The sequence below is a fragment of the Scyliorhinus torazame genome, chromosome 2, assembly GCF_047496885.1.
Source record: "Scyliorhinus torazame isolate Kashiwa2021f chromosome 2, sScyTor2.1, whole genome shotgun sequence".
Taxonomy (NCBI): Eukaryota; Metazoa; Chordata; class Chondrichthyes; order Carcharhiniformes; family Scyliorhinidae; genus Scyliorhinus; species Scyliorhinus torazame.
In genome coordinates this window covers 218060851-218081816 of record NC_092708.1, presented here as the reverse complement: position 1 = coordinate 218081816, position 20966 = coordinate 218060851, and the positions used below count along the sequence as shown (strand labels likewise).

At 47.3% G+C, this 20966-nt stretch overlaps 1 protein-coding gene across 9 annotated transcripts in view; it reads left to right on the top strand.

The window, feature by feature from the left end:
- Positions 1-20966, top strand: part of LOC140395751 (sentrin-specific protease 2-like) — a 117859-nt gene that overhangs the window by 9732 nt on the left and 87161 nt on the right. For all 9 annotated transcript variants that reach the window (XR_011936309.1, XR_011936294.1, XR_011936299.1 and 6 more), the window contains exons 4-6: positions 4879-4954; positions 6537-6612; positions 8866-8992. Coding sequence is in view for 5 of the 9 variants with exons in the window: in XM_072483930.1 (XP_072340031.1) it covers positions 4879-4954; positions 6537-6612; positions 8866-8992 (279 nt within the window). In the remaining 4 variants the exon portion in view is untranslated. The remainder of the gene's footprint in view (positions 1-4878; positions 4955-6536; positions 6613-8865; positions 8993-20966) is intronic.

Below are 20966 nucleotides of genomic sequence, written 5' to 3'. Positions count from 1 at the left end.
AGACGGGACTGGGCAGTTGGTGGTAGGATGGATAGTAGGACACTCGTACTTAGAGTAGCTCCCTAGGAACTTGAGTAACTTTGTTTGTATATAGATCTGTTAGTTATCTTCCCACGTGTTTAACAATAAAACATTGTTCTGGTAAATTGAACACATTCCTGTTCTGTGTGTGTCTTCATCATCGGGGGAACCACGGAACACAACATGGTACCAGAAGTGCTGAACAGCTAAAGGTAACTACAGACAAGATGAGACGAACTACGCCGTAGACTAATAAAATCAGAACAGACGACTTCTCGGCCAACCTGGTGAACTACGGCTATTTGCGACCCATCACAACAGACGACGGTGACGTTTGAGATGGAAGGTTTAAAGGCATCCCACCAACTCGGGTAACATGGATGAAAACTGGGGTGTTTCTAAACAGCAGTTTGGACCCATATGTCTTAGCCCTTGGCCTCCAGGCACAGCCTGACAAAAGGTGCATTGCGGTGCTGCTCAAGGTAGCAGGTGCTCAAGCACTTGAACTTTATAATTCCTTCACTTTTGATAGTGAGGGAGGAAGCAGGAGTACGATGAGGTGATTACTTACTTCCATCGACCCTGCTCCCCGAGAAAGAATGAGACCTTTTAAAAAAAATAAATAGATTTAGAGTACCCAATTCTTTTTTTCCATTTAAGGGGCAATTTAGCATGGCCAATCCACCTACCCTGCACATCTTTGGGTTGTGGGGGCGAAACCCACGCAAACACGAGGAGAATGTGTAAACTCCACACAGACAGTGTCCCAGAGCCGGGATCGAACCTGGGACCTTGACGCCGTGAGACAGCAAAAGAATAAGACATTTGAAAGATTTTGATTCTACACATACCAAAAAAGCAAATGAATCGTTCGATAGCTTTGTGACAGATTTGAAGCTGAAGGCCTAGTCCTGCAATTTTGAAAATCTTCAGTCGTCGATGCTCTCCGACCAAATAGTTTTTGTGACATTGAATGATAGGCTTCAAGAACGATTGTTGTGGAAGGACAACCTCACATTAGAAAATGCCATCAGGATCTGCCAGGCAAATGAGTTAGCTGCACAGCGGATCAGTATCCTCAGCTCAAAAATTGTTGGTGCTAGTTTCAGAGAAGATGCTGGCGCCATAAGCACTGTGACACCGTCCAGAAAGAAACGTGGCCTCAGTGCGGGCCGCTATTTTAAGGGCACTGTGACACAGTCGAAAGGTAACCGTGGTCTCAATGTGGGCGGCCATTTTGAGCACACCGCTACGTAGCATGACGAGAAACATGGTCTCGATACGGGTGGCCGTTTTGGGCAACAAACCAGATCCGCCATTTTGTGTCAGCAATGTGGCAACAGACACTTGCCGCAGCGATGACCTGCATTTAAAAATGTTTGTCACAAGAGTGGCAGAATGGGACATTTTGCCATTCGATGCACCTTCGGTCCGCCAGTTGTCCGAACAGAAGCGAAGAGGGCAAACGAGGATCAAGGCATCGACAACCGGGCCAATGTGAACATGATTTTGGATAACGACCCAAACAGTTCGACTGGCCAAAACAAAGACATTTTTCGAGGAATTTGCAGTCACAGTGAGGCGAATGCGGGGACCATTGAGGATAGATGGACGATCCTGATAATGATTAATGGAACGCCCATCAGCTGTAAGCTCGATACGGGAGCAAGGGCAAATTTGATCTCATTATCAGCGGTACAACGGCTAACAGTCAAACCAAAGGTTACTCCAAGAGTTTTGCTTCTGATGGATTACAACGGTCATCGGATCGCAACCTTAGTAGCATGAGAGCTCAAAGTCACCGTCAAGGATGTGACGCAGGGAGAATACTATTCTCCATAATGGAAACAGAACGTGAATCACTCAGTGGGGTGCAGACATGTGATGAACTTGGGCTCCTCAAGAGGGTGTATACTGCAGCACACATGACACCCAGCTGACATATCTCAGTGGAGTATATCATGCAGAACCACCCAGAGGCGTTTCAAGGATTTGGCACCCTGCCCTTCACATATTGCATTCAGCTCAAGGAGGATGCAAAACCGTTTGTGCATATGCCCAAACAGGTGCCTGCTCTGCTGAGGAACAAGCTCAAGGATGAGCTACAAAGAATGACTGCCTTGGGTAGCGTCATGTGCATAGAAGACTGGTCTGGGTGAAAAAGAGGAATTGCGACCTGAGGATATATATCGACCCCAAGGATCTCAACCTGAACGTTATGAGGGAGCACTACCCTATCCTGAAGAGAGAAGGAATAGTGTGCAAAATGGCTGGATCAACGTGCTCCAGCATGCTGGTTGCGTTGCAAGGCGTCTGCCAGTTTAAGCTTAATGAGGCAAACACAAGACTCTGCACCTTCAACACGCCCTTCGGGCGCTACTGCTTCCTGCGAATGCTGTTCGGCATAATCTCGCTGTCTGATATTTTTCATCGTGCTATGGAGCACGTAGTGGAAGAATTATCGGGTGCCCACATATACATTGACGACATTATAATCTAGGGGTCCGCGCGTGAGGAACATGATGAAAGGCTGTTTCAAGTCCTCCAAAGAGTCACAAGAATGGCCTCTAGTTCACTCAGGCAAAATGCCAAGTCGGTGTTGACACCGTTACTTTTTTGGGAGATAGGCTCTCGGCAAAAGGTGTGCAGCCAGATGATGAAAAAAATCAAAGCCATTCTTCAAATGCCACGGCCCATGGACAAAAAGGACGTCTTGCGCTTGCTGGGAATAATTAACTTTGTGGGAAAGTTTATTCCTAACCTTGCCTCCAAGACGTCCCAGGTTAGGCAATCCATAAAAAAGATGTAGTTTTTCAGTTGTCGCCGAAACATGAGCAGGAGTGGAAAGCGCTGCGCGCCTCACTAACAACGGCGCCTGTTCTTGCTTTCTTTGACCCGACTAAGAAGACCAAGATTTCCACCGATGCATCTCAGGATGGTGGGTGGCACCAGACATGCGTTATGTGACTGACGGGACTGGGCAGTAGGTGGTAGGATAGTAAGACAGTTGCATTTAGAGTAGCTCCCTAGGAACTTGAGTAACTTTGTTTGTATATAGATCTGTTAGTTATCTTCCCACGTGTTTAACAATAAAACATTTTTCTGGTTGAACACATTCATATTCTGTGTGTGTCTTCATCGGGGGAACCACAGAACACAACAGCCTCCTTCTGCACTGTAGGGATTCTATGGTTCTATGACTCCAGATTGGCACCTATGAAACTTTCTGCAGCATAAAGTAATTAGGCCTGCTTTTGCTGGACCAGGGCACTCATGGCATGCCCAATTAGTTAGACTTTATCCTGCGTCTTTCAACTCAAAAGGTTTTTGCTCAGTAAATTGCTGGAAGTCTGTGCTGATAATGACACAGTCATGCAATAGGGCATCTGGGATCTTTAAGATAGGCCAAACTGTGTATCATCTATGTAGTGATCTTAAAGGTTTAAGAAATAAACAAAAGAATGACTGAGAAGGAGGGTGAATTAAATTGAATGGACTGCAGCAGTTCAAGAAGATGGCGCACCACCACTTTCTTAAGGCCATTGACGATGGGCAATAAATGTTGGCCTAGCCAGCGATGCCCATGCCGTGTCAAATCAGGTACAAATAGCGAAATAAAGGAGAGGGGAAGAAAGATTGGTTTAAGAAAGAAAAATAAATAGACACAGATAGAAAATGTAAGTTAATGTGTAACATTTTGACATTATAAAGAACATAACATCAAGAAATAGGAGGAGAAATAGACCATATAGCTCTTGATCATTGTTGATCTTCTGCCTCAATTTCTGTTCTCCATATCCCTTAATTCTCTCTACATTTTGTGCTCAAACCTCGAGAAGGCGATACCACTGAGCCAGGGCTGACAAAGGTTACATTCCTTGACTAGAATTGAACCTGTCCTGCAATAGTGAAAACACCAAATTTGAATTCTAGATCACAGAAGCCCACCAAGTCTGCACGGCCCTTGGAAAGATCATCCTACTTAAGCCCACGCCTCCACCCTATCCCCTTAGTCCCGTAACCCCAACTAACCCTTTGGACACTAAGGGCCAATTTAGCATGGCCAATCCACCTAACCTGCACATCTTTGGACTGGGGACTGAAACCGGAGCACCCGGAGGAACCCCACGCAGACACGGGGAGAACGTACAAATGCCACACAGTCACCCAAGGCTGAAATTGAACCCGGGGTCCCTGGAGCTGTGAGGCAGCAGTACTAACCACTGTGCCACCGTGTCGCCCACCTGGACCACCAGTGAGGCTATAATGGAACATTTCCTCGGTAATGCACTGAAATGGCAGTTAAAATTATGTGCTCAAGTCCCAGAATAGTGATGAAACCCAAAACCATTCCAACAACAATTTACAACCTAAAGGAATGACCTGGCACACTTTTAGTTCTTAATTTTCTGGACTCAACGTTAGGCGGTCACCAACATTATCATGAAATTGAGAGGTGCTTAACCTATTACTTGCCACTGAATTTTCTGTAGTGAGTTTGATGAGCAATTAATGTGGAAGTGCAGGAACTTCATGAAAAACAGTGGTGTTTTCGTGAGACTGACGACACAGTGGTGCAAATAACCCAACAGTTTGTGACGATTCGCAATTCATAAAGTATCCTGTCTTGTCACAAGTGGCTGGCCAATTTTAATGTCAGTGATCATATTCGTTGTAATTTTTCCAGCAAATGTTGGCTCAATGTGCCATGAGAGAATGACTGGTGAAGAAAACAAGGAAAAAATAAGCATGTTGTGTTGTGTGTGAAATTTCTCAATGTTTATTTACATAGTACAGCAATGGATTGTGTCTACTTGTTACGAATTCAACATTAATGATGCATTTCCTTCTTTAAAGATTCTTTCCTCCTCCCTGACTGATCTCCGTTATTGCAGTTCTGGTGAATCTTTACCAAGAACAGATTTAAAATTCGGTAAGAGTGTGTTTTGATAGGTTGGTGCAGATCTTCAACCTGCCAGCCATCCATCTCTCTCCCTGTTTCTATAATTATTTTTCTCCCTCTCGTGTATGTATTGACAGCTCAGATACTGGAGCAATCCATTACTACAGATCACTAGCTAGTCAACCTACCCCTTTAACCAATCATAGACCAGAGCCATGCAATCAGAAACTACTCAGACCTCAGGCTATTGTCATTTCAATTGTACATTTTTCTAATGAAACCAATTGCATTCTGAAAAAAGAGAATCTTCCCTGTTGCTCCTTGGCTAAACTTCCACTTGGTTCCAGGGCTTTCTGCTGAAACTCTCAGACTAAAGCTTATTTGCTGCAGACTTACAACCTGTTAGTTTTGCTGGTATTGAAGCTTCATTTTATATTTGCATAGAAATAAGAGCAACATAGTTTACCACTGCCACCAGTTCTGTACTTTGCTACTGTTGCAGGTAGGTTTTGGGATTCCCTCGTACTCCTTCCTAGTCCCAAACTCCATATTTATCTGCCATGCCATCACGACTGAACATCACTCCCTTCCATCTTTGGTTTTTCACCCTCAAAACCTAACCTCCTTAATCTCAGTTAGGCAGGCATTTTTGGCCAGAATGTACTGCAACTGACAAGCAAGCATACGGACTCTGCCATTCTTTAGATTTGTCCTAGTTTTTGCCCTTTTAATTTCTCTGACTTTTTGTTGTAAGCTAGAGACGTAAATGGTGTGGTACGACGTGAGGGCAATCTGATTGATTCGTTAATGAACAACACACGGTCTGAACCAGAAAGTGCAAGTTAGAGTAGTGAATTTAATATCAAATCAGGTACAGAAAGTAAAATAAGAGGTGGAAAGAAAGATTGGATTAAGAGTGGAAGAAGGGCTGAAATGTGGGGAGAAGGAAGAAACAAATAAAATGTTTAAAAAAAAAAAAAAAATTTTACATTCACTAAAATGCAAATAAATGAGACTCCACGCTTGTAAAGTTATTGTTCAGTTCCAGAGATGATTGGCAGTAGTCTAAAACTTGACATAATGTTAAGCCATTACTTGGATTGAAATCGAGTAGCACTAATTTTTTGTGACATGTTTAGTCTGCATCTACAGCAGATGTGCAGGTACTTAACACTGTATAACACGTCCACGTAGGGAGCCTAATGGTGAAATGCCATTTTCACACAGCTTCTAAAAGAATGATGCATCTGATATAACAACTGCTGTATTTTCACATTTAACAGCACATCTGTGTTATTTAGTACATTCTGGCCATTGTGTCTTCATGTTCTCCAGAAGATTTGTTTTCTATCTATATTTTTCATTGCATTTTCACTCTTGAGAATCTGCCAGGGAAAATACAGAAAACTGCCCAGGCAGAATTTTCAAGAAAAATATGATTAGTGAACTCTCATGCCCTCTGGGTGGAAATCTAGTATGTCAAAGGTGGCTCTTTGACAACCCATCAAGCACCTTAATTTGTGGAATTCCGTTGAAATTACTTCTTGCAAAACTAAACTGGCCGAAGGAGGACTCAATCACATTGCTTTTTGGCTCTTGCTGTTTGACTTAGATGTTGACCGAGAATCAAGGAGAAGGAATTACGGGAATGAAAGGAATTGGCATGAATTTGACAAGATAAAACAGAGGTAAGTATGCAGTCTCATGAATGTCAAAGCACCAACTTATTTTTGTCTTTCTATAAAATCGGTAGTATAATAATCTTAGGCCTGCTTGCAGTCCTTGTTAACTTTTTCCATCACCTTACTACCCTTTCTACATATATGAAAGAAACTGTCTATATAATTAATGCACTCTCACTACCTAGCTCCACCTCCCAAACCTATCCCAGTAACTCCACTTAACCTGCACATTTCACATCAAGGGGAAATTTTAGCATGGCCAGTCCACCTAACCCGCACATTTTTGTGGTAGGAAACCGGAGCACTCGGAGGAAATCCACGCAGATACGGGGAGAACATCCAAACTCCACACAGACTGCCAAGGCTGGAATTGAACCCGGGTCTCTTGTGGTGTGAGGCATCAGTGCTAGCCACTGTGCCACTATGCACTATGCTGTCCTTTCCAGAGGAGACATTGGAGGGAGTGTTTAATTGCAGTTGACCAATTTTCCCAGACGTTTCTATTTTAAATGTGGCCGTAGGAATTCACAATGGAAGTATAAAAATAAGATCAGAATATGAGTTTAAAATGGCAATTGAATTATGACTGCAAAATCTGGCCAAGTTATCAGCCACCCTCCAAACTGCAATGTGCAGGTGCTTGATTAGCATACATTAATTTCTTGTTTGCAACAATCTTTCCCTATGAGAACTAGTAAGCCTCTTCAATGGAATATGTCACTACACTGTTCATTTACAAGAGGCTGAAATACCAGGCAGTGTAGTTTCTGTTTAGCGTGATTCCCATTGTATATTGAAAAGAAAACTTGGAAAGAAACAATTATTTTCAGAAATGTTGTTCTCCATATCTTGCGTGCAGTGTTGTCCAGTAGAAATAATTGACAATCCACAGGTATGACTACAGGGTGCATTGTTTTCGCCACATGCATTAGTTTTAGTGGAAACACCTTGCATACACAATACAAGTAAGTGTAGTTCATAAGTATCCATAACAAACTTCATCAGATTGACCTGCCCCTGCTCTCCATCCAGGATGCTGCTCGTTTGCCCAAGCTAAGCCTATGTGGAGCTGCTTGTCGTTAGTTTGGGACTGTTTTCTTCTGTTGGTCTGGTGTGGCTATTCTGATTGCTGGAGCTGAAAAGGTTGACAGCTTTCCTCCCCATACAATGTTGCTGGTTTCCATGGTGCTGGTATCAGGTTTACTTAGGATTGCACAGGATATATGGCAACAAAGCTGACCATTTGTCCCAACAAGCCCATGACAGAGTTTATGCTCAACTCAAACCTCCTCCTATCTTTTCTCATCTAAATCTACCGTCATAACCATACATTCCCTTTTCCGTCATAGCTTGACTAGTTTTAATTTGAATTAATTTATGCTATGCGTTTCTACCACTGCATGTGGCCGTGAGTCCCACATGCTCACCACTCTGCTTGAAGAGGTTTCTTCTGAATTCCTTATTGGATTTCTTGGTGACTATCTTGTATTGATAGCCTATAGTTAAGCTCTATCCCATAAGTGAAAACACTCTCTCTCTATCTGTTTAATCAAACCTTTTCATAATTTTGAAGACCTCTATTAGGTCACCCTTCACCCATTGATTTTCAAGAGCGAAGAAATCCAGCATGTTTGTCCAGCCACGTGTACAACCACGTATTTCTGATATCACTCGTAAATCCTCTCTGTAGCCTCACCACTGCTTTGACATTCTTTTTATAGTATGCTGTATATGGGACAACTTTCCCTCAATGTTGTAATGGAGCAGAGAAGCAGATGAGTTCCTCCCTGAAGCTTAGAAAATTGAATTTAAAACCAAAAAAATCTTAACGATAAGCAAATTGATTTTTTTCCCCAAATGTAAAGGGAAACAGGTAAGCTAGACTGCTCTTCCACTTTAAACAAAGTGCCCTTTCCTTTCCAACTGTAAGATTATACCCTGCACTTTGAGGCCAGTTCTAACATCTAAATTATTATGTGGCTGAGAGCACTTAATTTAGCACCGACTTAGAACTATTAATTTCACTGCATCTTTTCCAGCTTAGCTATCAAAAGTATTATTGCCGGCAATTTAGGATGTATTGCACAAACACTTTGGAGATAAGGGCAATTTTGCTGGGTCTACAAAAGTTTACATCAAAAGTGGGAAAATGTGCTTTCTTCCTTTATTGATTTGTGTGGACGGAGAAGGGTATTCTAATGTACAATCTACACAGGTGAATAGGGAATGTGTTTTATCATGCACCGTATGTCCTAACAGAACATTCTGTGAGCTTCCAGGAGAAACCAGTGAGCAGCAGCCTTTTCCTCTAAAGCACCATAGCCTTCCATCAACACCATCACTGGTCAGGAAAAATGTCAGAGGCCACCACTGCACTGCGAATGAGGTGAGCAATAAATCAGAAATAATAGCAGAAAGTGCTGATTAGGCAGCATCTGTAGAACAAGTAGCAAAGTTAATATTTTGGGACAATGCCCTTTCATCAGAACTGGAAAGAAATTAGAGATTAAAATGCTGACTGAGTTGCTGCCATATTTTTAGTGGGGTGGCACGGTAGCACAGCGGTTCGCACTGTTGCTTCACAGCGGCAGGGACCCGGGTTTGATTCCCAGCTGGGGCATTCTCAATGCGGAGTCTGCACGTTCTCCCCGTGTCTGAGTGGGTTTCTTCCGGGTGCTCCCGTTTCCTCCCACAAGTCCTGAAAGACGTGCTTATTAAGTGAATTGGCCATTCTGAATTCTCCCTCTGTGTACCCGAACAAGCGCTGGAATGTGGCAACTAGGGGATTTTCACAGTAACTTCATTGCGGTGTTAATGTAAGCCTACTTGTGACAATAATAAAGATTATAGTGTGGCAGCCACCACCGGATTCACAGAACATTTCACTGGCGAAAACGGCAGAGATGTCGTCACCAGGGCCTCCAGACCCTCCCGTTACATGACCCCGACTCCAGGTGTACCCAACTAACCACCTGATCCACAAACCACCCCAACACCTTCTCTGCATTGGCCACCAGATAATAGTACAATACCCCCCCCCCCCCCCCCCCCCCCTCCACACCCCCACCTGCCGTTCCCTCTGTAAGACCCCTCTCCAAATCTGACGTGTTCTCCCCACCCCTATAAAGTCCATTATAAGCTGCTCCATCTCCTGAAAAAACGACTTTGGCAGGTAAACTGGGAGGCATAATAAGGAGAACTGGGAGGAGAAATAAGAACATATCACGCAAAATGTTCACCTTAATAGATTGAACCCGACCCGCCAGTGACAATGGAAGGCTGTCCCACCTCTACAAGTCCGCTCTAACCCTGCTCACCAAGCATGTAAAATTCAGGTTGCAAAGTCACATCTACTCCCGGGCCACCTGAACCCCCAAATGGCAGAAACTGGTCCCCGCCAGGCGGAATGGCAATTCCCCAGCCCAGCACCTCCCCTCAGAGGGCTGACCACAAAATATTCACTCTTCCCAACATTTATTTATATCCTGAAAAGGAACCGAACCTCTGCAATGTTCCCATTATCTCCCCCATAACTAGCCCTGGATTCCTCTTTTTAAATAATATTTTATTAACGTATTTGAAATTTTTTATAACAGTGACAAAAACAATGACATCAACATGGTAAAATAAAGTTGACGAATAGCTGCCACCTCCGGGAGGACCCTGACATTGACCCTCTTAAGGCAAATTTTATTTCCTCCAGACTGAGAAACCCAGCCATGTCACTAACCCAGGTCTCTACACTCGGGGGCTTCGTGTCCCTCCACATTAATAAGATCTGTCTCCGGGCTACCAGGGAGGCAAAGGCCAGGACATCAGCCTCTTTTGCCCCCTGAACACCCGGATCTTCCGACACTCCAAAGATCGCTACCTCCCAACTCGGCACCACCCGTGTTTTTAGCACCATGGACATTGCCTTAGAAAAACCCTCTAAGCTCCGGGCATGCCCAAAACATGTGGACATGATTTGCTGGGCTTCCTGCACACCTCGCACACCTATCCTCTCCCCCGAAAAACCTGCTCATCCTAGCCGCTATCATGTGTGCCCGGTGGACTACCTTAAATTGTATCAGGCTAAGCCTGGCGCATGATGAGGAGGTATTAACGCTGCTAGGGCATCCGCCCATAGACCCGCCTCTATCTCTCCTCCTAGCTCGTCCTCTCACTTGCCCTTAAGCTCCTCCACCGGAGCTTCCTCCTCCTCCGAAAGCTCCTGATAAATATCCGATACCTTCCCCTCTCCCACCCAGGTACTGGAAATTGCTCTATCCTGTATCCCCCGTGGTGGCAGCAGCGGAAAGGCCGGCACTTGTTTTCTCAGGAAGTCGCGCACCTGCAAATACCTAAAACCGTTCCCTGCTGGCAATTTCAATTTATCCTCCAAAGGTTTCAAGCTGGGAAAGCTCCCATCTATAACTAGGTACCCCATCCTTCTAATTCCTGCCCTTTGCCGACTCCGGAACCCGCCATCTAGCCTACCTGGTACAAACCTGTGGTTGTTATACATCGGGGTCCAAATCGATGCTCCCTCCACTCTCTTATATCTCCTCCACTGCACCCAGATCCTCAGAGCCGCCACTACCACCGGACTTATGGAGTATCGGGCCGGTGAAAACGGCAGAGGTGTCGTTACCAATGCTCCCAGACTGGTGTCTTTACATGACGCCGCCTCCATCCGCTCCCATGCCCACCCCTCCCCCACTACCCACTTCCTAATCATGGCTATATTAGCCGCCCAGTCGTAATTGCAGAAGTTCGGCAACGCCAACCCACCCTCCCCCCGACTGCGCTCCAGCAACACTTTCTTCACTCGTGGGGTTTTACCCGCCCACAGAAAGCCCAATATAATCTTATTCACCCGCTTGAAAAAGGCCTCAGGGATGAAGATGGGGAGGCACTGAAAGACAAACAGAAATCTGGGGAGGACCGTCATTTTCACGGTCTGTACCCTCCCCGCCAGTGATAGCGGGAGCAAGTCCCATCTCTTAAAGTCCCCTTCCATTTGTTCTACCAACCGGGTTAGGTTTCACTTGTGTAGTACCTCCCATTTCTGGGCCACCTGGATTCCCAGATACCGAAAGCTCTTACCTACCATTCTAAGCGGCAGCTCTCCCAGTCTCTTCTCCCGCCCTCTTGCCTGGATCGCAAACATCTCACTTTTCCACATGTTCAATTTATACTCTGAAAAATTGCCAAATTCCCTCAGGATTCGCATTACTTCGCCCATCCCCTCCAATGGGTCCGAAATGTACAAAAGCAGGTCATCTTCATAAAGCGAGACCCGGTGCTCCACACCGCGCGCGCGCCCCCCCCCCCGAGCCAGCCCTTTCCAGTTCCTACAGGCTCTTAACGCCATGGCCAATGGCTCTATGGCCAGAGCAACCAGTAACAGGGAGAGGGGGCACCCTTGCCTCGTCCCTCGGTGTAGGTCAAAATACCCCGACCCCAGCTGGTTCGTACGCTCACTCGCTACTGGTGCCTGATAGAGCAATCGTACCCAGTCAATAAAGCCCTCACCAAACCCAAACCTTCCCAGCGCCTCCCACAGGTAATTCCACTCCACCCGATCAAAAGCCTTCTCCGCATCCATCGCTACCACCACCTCACCACCTCTCCTTCTGAGGGCATCATAATAACATTTAGAAACCTTCGAACATTTGCCTTGAGTTGCCTACCCTTAACAAATCCCGTCTGGTCTTCCCCTATCAGCCCCGGGTCACAGTCCTCTATCCTCGTGGCCAGTATCTTAGCCAGCAGTTTGGCATCCACATTCAGTAGAGAAATCGGTCTGTAAGACCCGCATTGCTCCGGATCCTTCTCCGGCTTCAAGATCAATGAAATCGAGGCCTGTAACATTGTTGGGGGGAGGACTTCCTTCTCTCTTGCTTCGTTAAATGTCCTCACCAGCAGTGGGCTCAATATCTCTGAAAACTTCTTATAGAATTCCACCGGGTAGCCGCAGGCCCCGGGGCCTTGCCCGACTGCGTGCCCTCCAGCCCCTTGATTATTTCCTCAATCTCAATTGGGTCTCCCAGCCCTCCACCAGGTCCTCCTCCACCCTCGGGAACCTCAACTGATCCAGAAATTGCCTCATCCCCTCCTCCCCAGCCGGGGGTTCCGACTCATATAATTTACTATAAAAGTGCTTGAACACCTCGTTCACCCCGCTGGGTCCAGGACAGTATTACCATCTCTACTCTTTACTATACCTATCTCCCTCGCCGCCTCCCTTTCCTGAACTGGTGCGCCAACATTCTGCTTGCCTATTCCCCGTACTCATAGATCACCCCCCTTGCCTTCCTCAACTGTTCCACTGCTTTCCCTGTGGTCACCAGCCCAAACTCCACCTGTAACCTCCGCCGCTCCCTCAGTAGCTCCGCGTCCGGGGCCTCCGAGTATCTCCTGTCCACCTGGAGTATCTCCTCCACTAATCTACCCCTCGCAGCCCGATCCGCCTTTTCTCTGTGGGCCCGTATCAAGAGTAATTCCCCTCTGACTACTGCGTTCAAAGCTTCCCAGACCGTTGCTGCAGAGACCTCCCCCATATCATTTGTTTCCACGTAGTTCTGGGTGGACTTGTTAACCTGCCCACAGATTGCTTCATCCGCTAGCAACCCCACATCCAGTCTCCACAGTGGGCGTTGCCATCTCTCCACACTAACCCGTAGATCCACCCAATGAGGGGCATGATCTGACACTGCGATCGTCGAGTACTCAGTATCCGCCACCTTTGGTATTAACGCCCTGCTCAAAACAAAAAAGTTGATGCGAGAGTATACCTTGTGGACATGCGAAAAAAAGGAAGACTCCTTCGTCCTCTCCTCGGCCGTGCAAACCTCCATGGGTCCACTCCCCCCATCTGTTCCATTAAACCCTTCAATTCCTTTGCCGCAGCCGGCCTCCTCCCTGTCCTGGATTTTGACCGGTCCAATTCCGGATCAATGACTGTGTTGAAGTCCCCTTCCATGATCAGATTATGTGACTCTAAGTCTGGGATCTCACCTAACTCCCGCCTCATAAATTCCACGTCATCCCAATATGTTCACAAGTACCACTCACAACCCCTCCAGTTTCCCACTCACCATTATGTACCTACCCCCCCTTGTCTGACACGATTCTCCCTGCCTCGAATGCCACTCGTTTGCTGATCAAGATCACTACCTCTCTGGCCTTTGAGTCCAGTCCTGAGTGGGACACTTGGCTAACCCACCCCTTCCGCAATCTCGTCTGGTCTGTCACCTTTAGGTGTGTCTCTTGCAGCATTGCCATGTCCGCCTTCAGTTTCCTCAAATGCGCGAACAACGCAAGCCCTCTTGACCGGCCCATTCAATCCTCTCACGTTCCATGTGATCAGCCTGGATGGGGGGCTTCCAACGCCCCCCGTGCCGACTAGCCATTACCCTTTTTAGGCCAGTCTTGAGCTCGCGCCCTCCGCTTCCTCAAGTCCCCACTCAGGCAGTGGCCGTTCCCGACCTCTCATTTGTCTCCTAGTAACAGTTCTTCCCCTGTCAGCAAAGCAGCTCCCCTCTCCCTCCCCTCCTAGCAACAACACTAAAAACCCAATCCCCCAAGTCAAGCTCCAACTTAACACCTGTCCACCCGCTACTGCGCTTCCGAGAGTCAGCTGACCCATGCTGACTCGATAGTTCCCACCCCTGGCACCAAGCAGTCTGCCTCCCTATTGTACTCTCCTCTCTCCCCCCCCACATGAATAAACATTTTAAAAGCATCACATTCACCAGTAAACAAACAACAGAAAAAAAACCAGTGCAGAAACAATCACTTTAGAAAAATATGTCATCCAAAAAGCAGAACTAAATTCAAAGCCCATCTAACAAGGTCCCTACAAGACAGATCAATCTTTAACCATCCACACAGCCCATTATTTCACATAGAGCTACTTAAATTTTTTACAATTCAGCACCACAAATTGCTGCCACAGTACTTCTCCAAGGCTTTAGTGTCTTTTAATACGCCTCCAGCTTCCTTTCTTTAATAAAGGTCCATACTTCGTCTGGCGTTTCAAAGTAGAAGTCCCGTTCCTCGTGTGACCCACAGGCGGGCTGGGTACAGCATCCCAAACTTCATCCCCTTCTTTAAGAGGGTCGTTTTTGCCCGATTGAACCCAGCCAACTCTTGGCCAAATCAGCTCCCAGGTCCTGATAAATGCGCAACTCATGGTTCTCCCACTTGCTGCTCCGTTCTTTCTTGGCCCACCGCAAAACGTGTTCCTTGTCCATGAAACGGTGAAAACATACCACCATGGCCCTCGGCAGTTCGTTCGCTCTGGGCTTCCTCGCGAGGGCTCTGTGCGCTCTGTTCAATTCCAGAGGCCGAGGGAACGCCCCAGCCCCCGTCAACTTCTCCAACATGTCCGTCACATAGGCCCTCGCATCCGATCCCTCACTGCCTTCAGGGAGGCCGACAATTCTGAGATTCTGCCTCCTGGACCTATTCTCCAGGTCCTCCAGCTTCTCCTGCATTCTTTTCTGGCAGTCGTTCACCATCCGCACCTTGCTTTCCAGCACAGTTATATACTCCTTGTGCTCAGACAACTTGCGTTCGACCTCCTGGATCGCTCTCCTGTGGATTTCCTGATTCTGAACCACTTGATCAATCAAAGCCTCAATCGGGTCCAGCGTGTCCTCCTTCAGCTTGGCGAAGCAATCCTCAAAAAACTTCACCAGCTGCTCTGTTGACCACTGTGCCCTCTCCACGCGGCCCTTGCCCTCCGCCATGCTGTCTCGTGTTACCAGCTCTGCTTGCGTCTCCCTTATACGACTTTATCGTCTCACACGGACACTTCTGGTCCAATTCTCCATACACCGGAGAGGGATTTCTCCTTACTGTCTCACTCTTCACTGCTTTATCCCATAAAATCCGGAGAAAAACGGGGGGAAAAGGTCTAAAAGTCCGTTACAGGCGGGAGCTATCAAATGTGCGACCTACCCCTCCATGGCCGCCACCGGAAATCCGGCCCTGGATTCCCAACATACAGTAAAACTTAATCTGCGTGTAGGGACACCCTGTGCTCTACTCCACCCCTCACAAATCTCTTCCACTTTTCCGAACCCTCAAAGTAATCACCAATGGTTTAATCACCAACGTGAACAGCAGCGGGGACATAGGGCATCCCTGCCTTGTCCCCCTATGTAGCCTGAACGACTAGCCACTGGCACTTCATATAACAGCTGACCCCCACGATACAAACTCAGGACCAATCCCAAACTTCTCCAGAACTGAGAATAAGTAGCTCCACTCAACCCTATCAAATGCCTTTTCGGTGTCCATTGACACAATAATCTCCAGTTCTGGTCGCACCACCGGCATAAGAACTACACTAAGTAGCCGCCTCACGTTGAATGACAGTTTTCTGCCCCTCACAAACCCCATCTGGTCTTCCCCCACTACCTCCAGGAGGCAAGGCTCCAACCTCAGTGCTAGGATTTTAACCAAAAGCTTTGAATCCATTTTGAGCCGAGTGATTGGGCGGTATGACCCACACACTGTCCGGTCCTTGTCCTTTTTCAGAAGGAGGGCGATGGATGCCTGCCTCAACGTCTCCGGAAGAGAACCCCGTGTCAATGAGTCATTAAGCATCCCCAGCACCAATGGGGCCAGCTGGTCTGCAAATTTCTTGTAAAATTTTACTGGGAACCCATCAGGCCCCCAGCGCTTTCTCCGCCTGCATCTTACCGAGAGCCCTGCAGACCTCCTCCAACCCCATTGGTGCCTCCAATGTCTCCTGCAACTCATCCCCAACTATGAGGAAATTCCAAGCCTTCCAAGAATTCAACCATCTCCTGCTCATCCTCTGGTGGTTCCGACCTTTAAAGCCCCTTATAAAAGGAACAAAACACCTCATTACTTTTCTCTGGGGTAGAGGCCATCCCACCTCCAGATTACCGCACCTGCACATCTCTCTGGCAGCTTCTTGGTGCCTTAACTGATACACAAAGACTCAGCCAGCCTTCTCCCCATACTCGTATACCATCCCTTTTAAGCGCTGCAGCTGTCACACCCGGTCTGTGAACAGTAGGTCAAACTGCATTTGCAGCTTCTTCCTGTGTGCCAAGAGCTCTTGCTTTGTGTCACTCGCATACTCCCTGACAACACACAGAATTTCATCCACTATCTCCTGCCAGTCCTGCCTGTTCTTCCTATTCATATACGACTTGTACTAGACGATCCCCCCCCCCCCCCCCCTAGACGATCCCCCCCCCCCCTAATCACCACCTTTAATGCCTCTCACATCGTAGACGGTGAGACCATCCCATTCTCATTCTATTCAACCTAGTTCTTTATGGCCCCCGAAATCTTCGCACAGAACCTGAGATCTGATAACAGACCCACATCCAGCCTCCACCCCGCCCACTTGGTGCTTAAGTGATTATCACAGCCTTATTTACCAACTGTCATTGTAAAATTTCAATATGGTGTAGCAATGCCAAGTTTTCAATTTATATTCAAAATGCTTGTGACAAATTAATTTTCGCAGCCCCTCTGAAATTTGAAAATAAAATGGGTGTATGTGAAGTACATTTATAAGTTATTGAACCAACATCTCCCAGTGAATCTTCAGAATCTTTTATTTTCACCCAAAGTCTTGAATTATTAATTAATCAGATGTAATGCGCCCAGTGGAGCTCCTAGGACTTCGTCCAGCAATTGTGAGCAGTAGTTTGACTTTGCCAGAGTGTTGTCTTGCAGAATGAATCCAATCTGACTCGCCCTCCTTGACATCCAGATCCCCTGCCCAGCTCTTAACCCAGAGCTCCATACCTGAGCCCCACCCAGAATGTGGCTGGTCTCTGGCTGATCAACACTCTGCCTGGCCATGACACAAAAGCTTTTTTCCCGCACAGTCAAGAGTGGTTAGTTTGAAGAGCGAGTGGATTTTTTCCACAACATCACATGGTGAAGAAGGGTAGGACCACCTACATCCACAGGACCTGACTATCCCACTGGACATTGAGCCAAAGCTGTGGTCTTTATTTGCCAGGACTTTTAGTTGCATGCCTTGTGCCTCCAAGGTGAGACTGCTAGCAATAAGACAACAGCCCCAGCTCTCCACTTTTTAATATGTCAAAACCAGTTAATATGTTGTTTTTTATGAGTGAGGTATGTACTTGTACAGATCCAACTGAGCACTGTAAGGGCAAGAAAGGAGAAAAAAAGCACCCCGTTCCATCTTGTTTCCATCCCCCCAACCACCACCACCATCCAAATACAGCCCTTGATAAACATGTCTTTTCTTTTGGATGTTGACTAATGAGTTGTGTGTTTTCTTTTTCACGTGTAGTACTAAAGTGACTCAGTCTAAGGCACTGAATAGCTGTGCTACACAGATTGGGAAAGTCCAAAACTCAATCCTTGCTTGATTAAAGCAACGCGGTTTCAAGACTCCTCTCCCCAGCATACTCCTGGCAAATGTCCAAGCGATCGATAACAAGCTGGACGAACTTAACGCTATACTTACCTCTCAGAGGGAAGTAAGAGACTGCTGTGTGCTCTGTGCAAAGAGACATGGCTCACTCCTGCCTCACCAGCTGTATCATACAACCTTAAGGATACTCAAAACACCGGAAGGACTGCACTGCGTCATCAGGCAAAGCAAAGGGTAGAGGGGTTTGCCTCCTCATCAACTCCTCCTGGTATTCGGATGTGGCGACTCTGGCGACCTACTGCTCCCCGGACCCGGAATACCTGACCGTAAAGTGTCCCTCGTACTACCTTCCACGAGAGTTCACTTCAGCCATTATCACAGCGGTCTACACCCCACCCCAGGCAGAAGTGAAGAATGTGCTGGACGAATTGTACACGGTCATAAACAACAATGAAACAGAACACCCGGAGGCCTTGTTCATTGTGGCTGGGGACTTCAGCAAGGCCAACGTCAAGAGTGTACTGCCAAAATTCCACCAACACATCTCCTGTCCCACGAGGGGCAACAACACTCTCGACCACTGCGACTCAAGAATCAAGGGTGCCTTCCGTTCCACCCTCCGACTGCACTTCGGAAAATCGGACCATAAGATGGTGCTCCTTCTCCCGGCATACAAACAGAAACTTAAGCGGGAGAATCCGGTTAAGAAGGTCGTGCAGTGCTGGTGTGAGGAAACAGAAGAGCTCCTTTGTGACTGCTTGGAGTCAATGGACTGGTCCATATTTAAGAACTCAGCGACCAAACTAAACGAGTCTGCCACCAGGGCAGCACGGTAACATAGTGGTTAGCACAAATGCTTCACAGCTCCAGGGGCCCATGTTCGATTCCCGGCTTGGGTCACTGTCTGTGCGGAGTCTGCACGTTCTCCCCATGTGTGCTCCGGTTTCCTCCCACAGTCCAAAGATGTGCAGGTTGGGTGGATTGGCCATGCTAAATTACCCTTCGTGTCCAAATTGCCCTTAGTGTTAGGTGGGGTTGCTGGGTTATGGGGATAGGGTGGATGTGTGGGCTTGGGTCGGGTGCTCTTTCCAAGAGCCGGTGCAGACTCGATGGGCCGAATGGCCTCCTTCTGCACTGTAAATTCTATGAAATCTATGAAAACCATTGTCACAGACTTCATCAGCAAACGTGTGGATGACTGCGTGCCAAAGAAAGTAGTATGAACGTTACCCAACTGGAAACCATGACTTAATCAGGCGATTGACTCCCGACTGAGGGCCAGGTCTGAGGCGTTCAAGTCAGGCGACCCTGACCTATACAAGAAATCCAGGTACGACCTCCGCAAAGTCATCCGGGATGCCAAGAGACAATATCAGACCAAGCTAGAGTCACAGACTAGCGTTACAGACTCTCGTCAGTTGTGGCAAGGAATAAATACCATAACCGATTACAAAGCGAAGCCGAGCAGAATCTCCGGCAGCAGCGCACCCCTCCTCAATCAACTCAATGCATTCTATGCTCGGTTTGAGCAGGAAACCAGCAAACCGCTGTCAACTGCCCCAGCAACCCTGGCACACCCATAACCACCATCACAGGTTCCAAAGTCAGATCGACCTTCCTGAAAGTAAACCCTCGGAAGGTGACAGGTCTGGACGAGGTCCGTGGTCGTGCACTGAGATCCTGTGCGGACCAGCAGACAGATGTGTTCGCAGACATCTTCAACCTCTCCCTACTCTGTTCCGAGGTTCCCATCTGCTTCAAGAAGACCACCATCATACCGGTGCCAAAGAAGAACCAGGCAACGTGCCTCAATGACTACCGTCCGGTGGCCCTGACATCGTTCGTAATGAAGTGCTTCGAGAGGTTGGTCATGAGGCACATCAACTCCATACTCCCAGAATGCCTAGATCCACTGCAATTCGCATACTGCCGCAACCAATCCACAGCAGATGCCATCTCCCTGGCCCTACTCTCATCCCGAGAGCATCTCGACAATAAGGACTCCAAGATCAAACCCCTATTTATTGACTCCGCCTTCAACACCATAATCCTAGCCAAGCTCCTATCAAAGCTCCAAAACCTAGGACTTGGCTCCTCATTCTGCAACTGGATCTTCGACTTTGTGATCCATAGACCACAATCAGTAAGGAGAAACAACTACACCTCCTCCATAGAAAATGTAAAAAAGGAGGCGAATAAAATATATTTTTTAAAAAACTACACCTCCTCCACGATAGTCCTCAATACCCGAGCCCAGCAAGGCTGCGACCTTAGCCCCCTAGTATACTCCCTATACACACACGACTGCATCGCACAATTTGGCTCCAACTCCATCTACAAGTTTGCTGAAGACACTACCATAGTGGGTCGGATCTCGAACAACGACGAGTCAGAATACAAGAGGGAGATAGAGAACATAGTGAAGTGGTGTAACGACCACAATATTTCCTCAATGTCAGCAAAACTAAAGAGCTGGTCATTGACTTCAGGAAGCAAAGCATCGTGCGCACTCCTGTGTGCACCAATGGGGCCGTGGTGGAGATGGTTGACAGCTCCAAATTCCTGGGTGTGCACATCACCAACAATCTGTCCTGGTCCACCCATGTCGAAGCTACGAGCAAGAAAGCACAACAGCACCTACACTTTCTCAGGAAACTAAGGATATTCGGCATGTTCACATTGACTCTTACCAACTTTTACAGGTGCACCACAGAAAGCATCCTATCTGGCTGCATCACAGCCTGGTATGGCAAATGCTTGGCCCAAGACCGCAAGAAACTTCAGAGTTGTGAACACAGCCCAGTCCATCACACAAACCCGCCTCTCATCCATTGACTCTATCTGCACCTCCCGCTGCCTTGGGAAAGCGGGCAGCATAATCAGAGACCCCTCCCACCCGGCTTACTCACTCTTCCAACTTCTTCCATCAGGCAGGAGATGCAAAAGTCTGAGAACACGCACTAACAGATTCAAA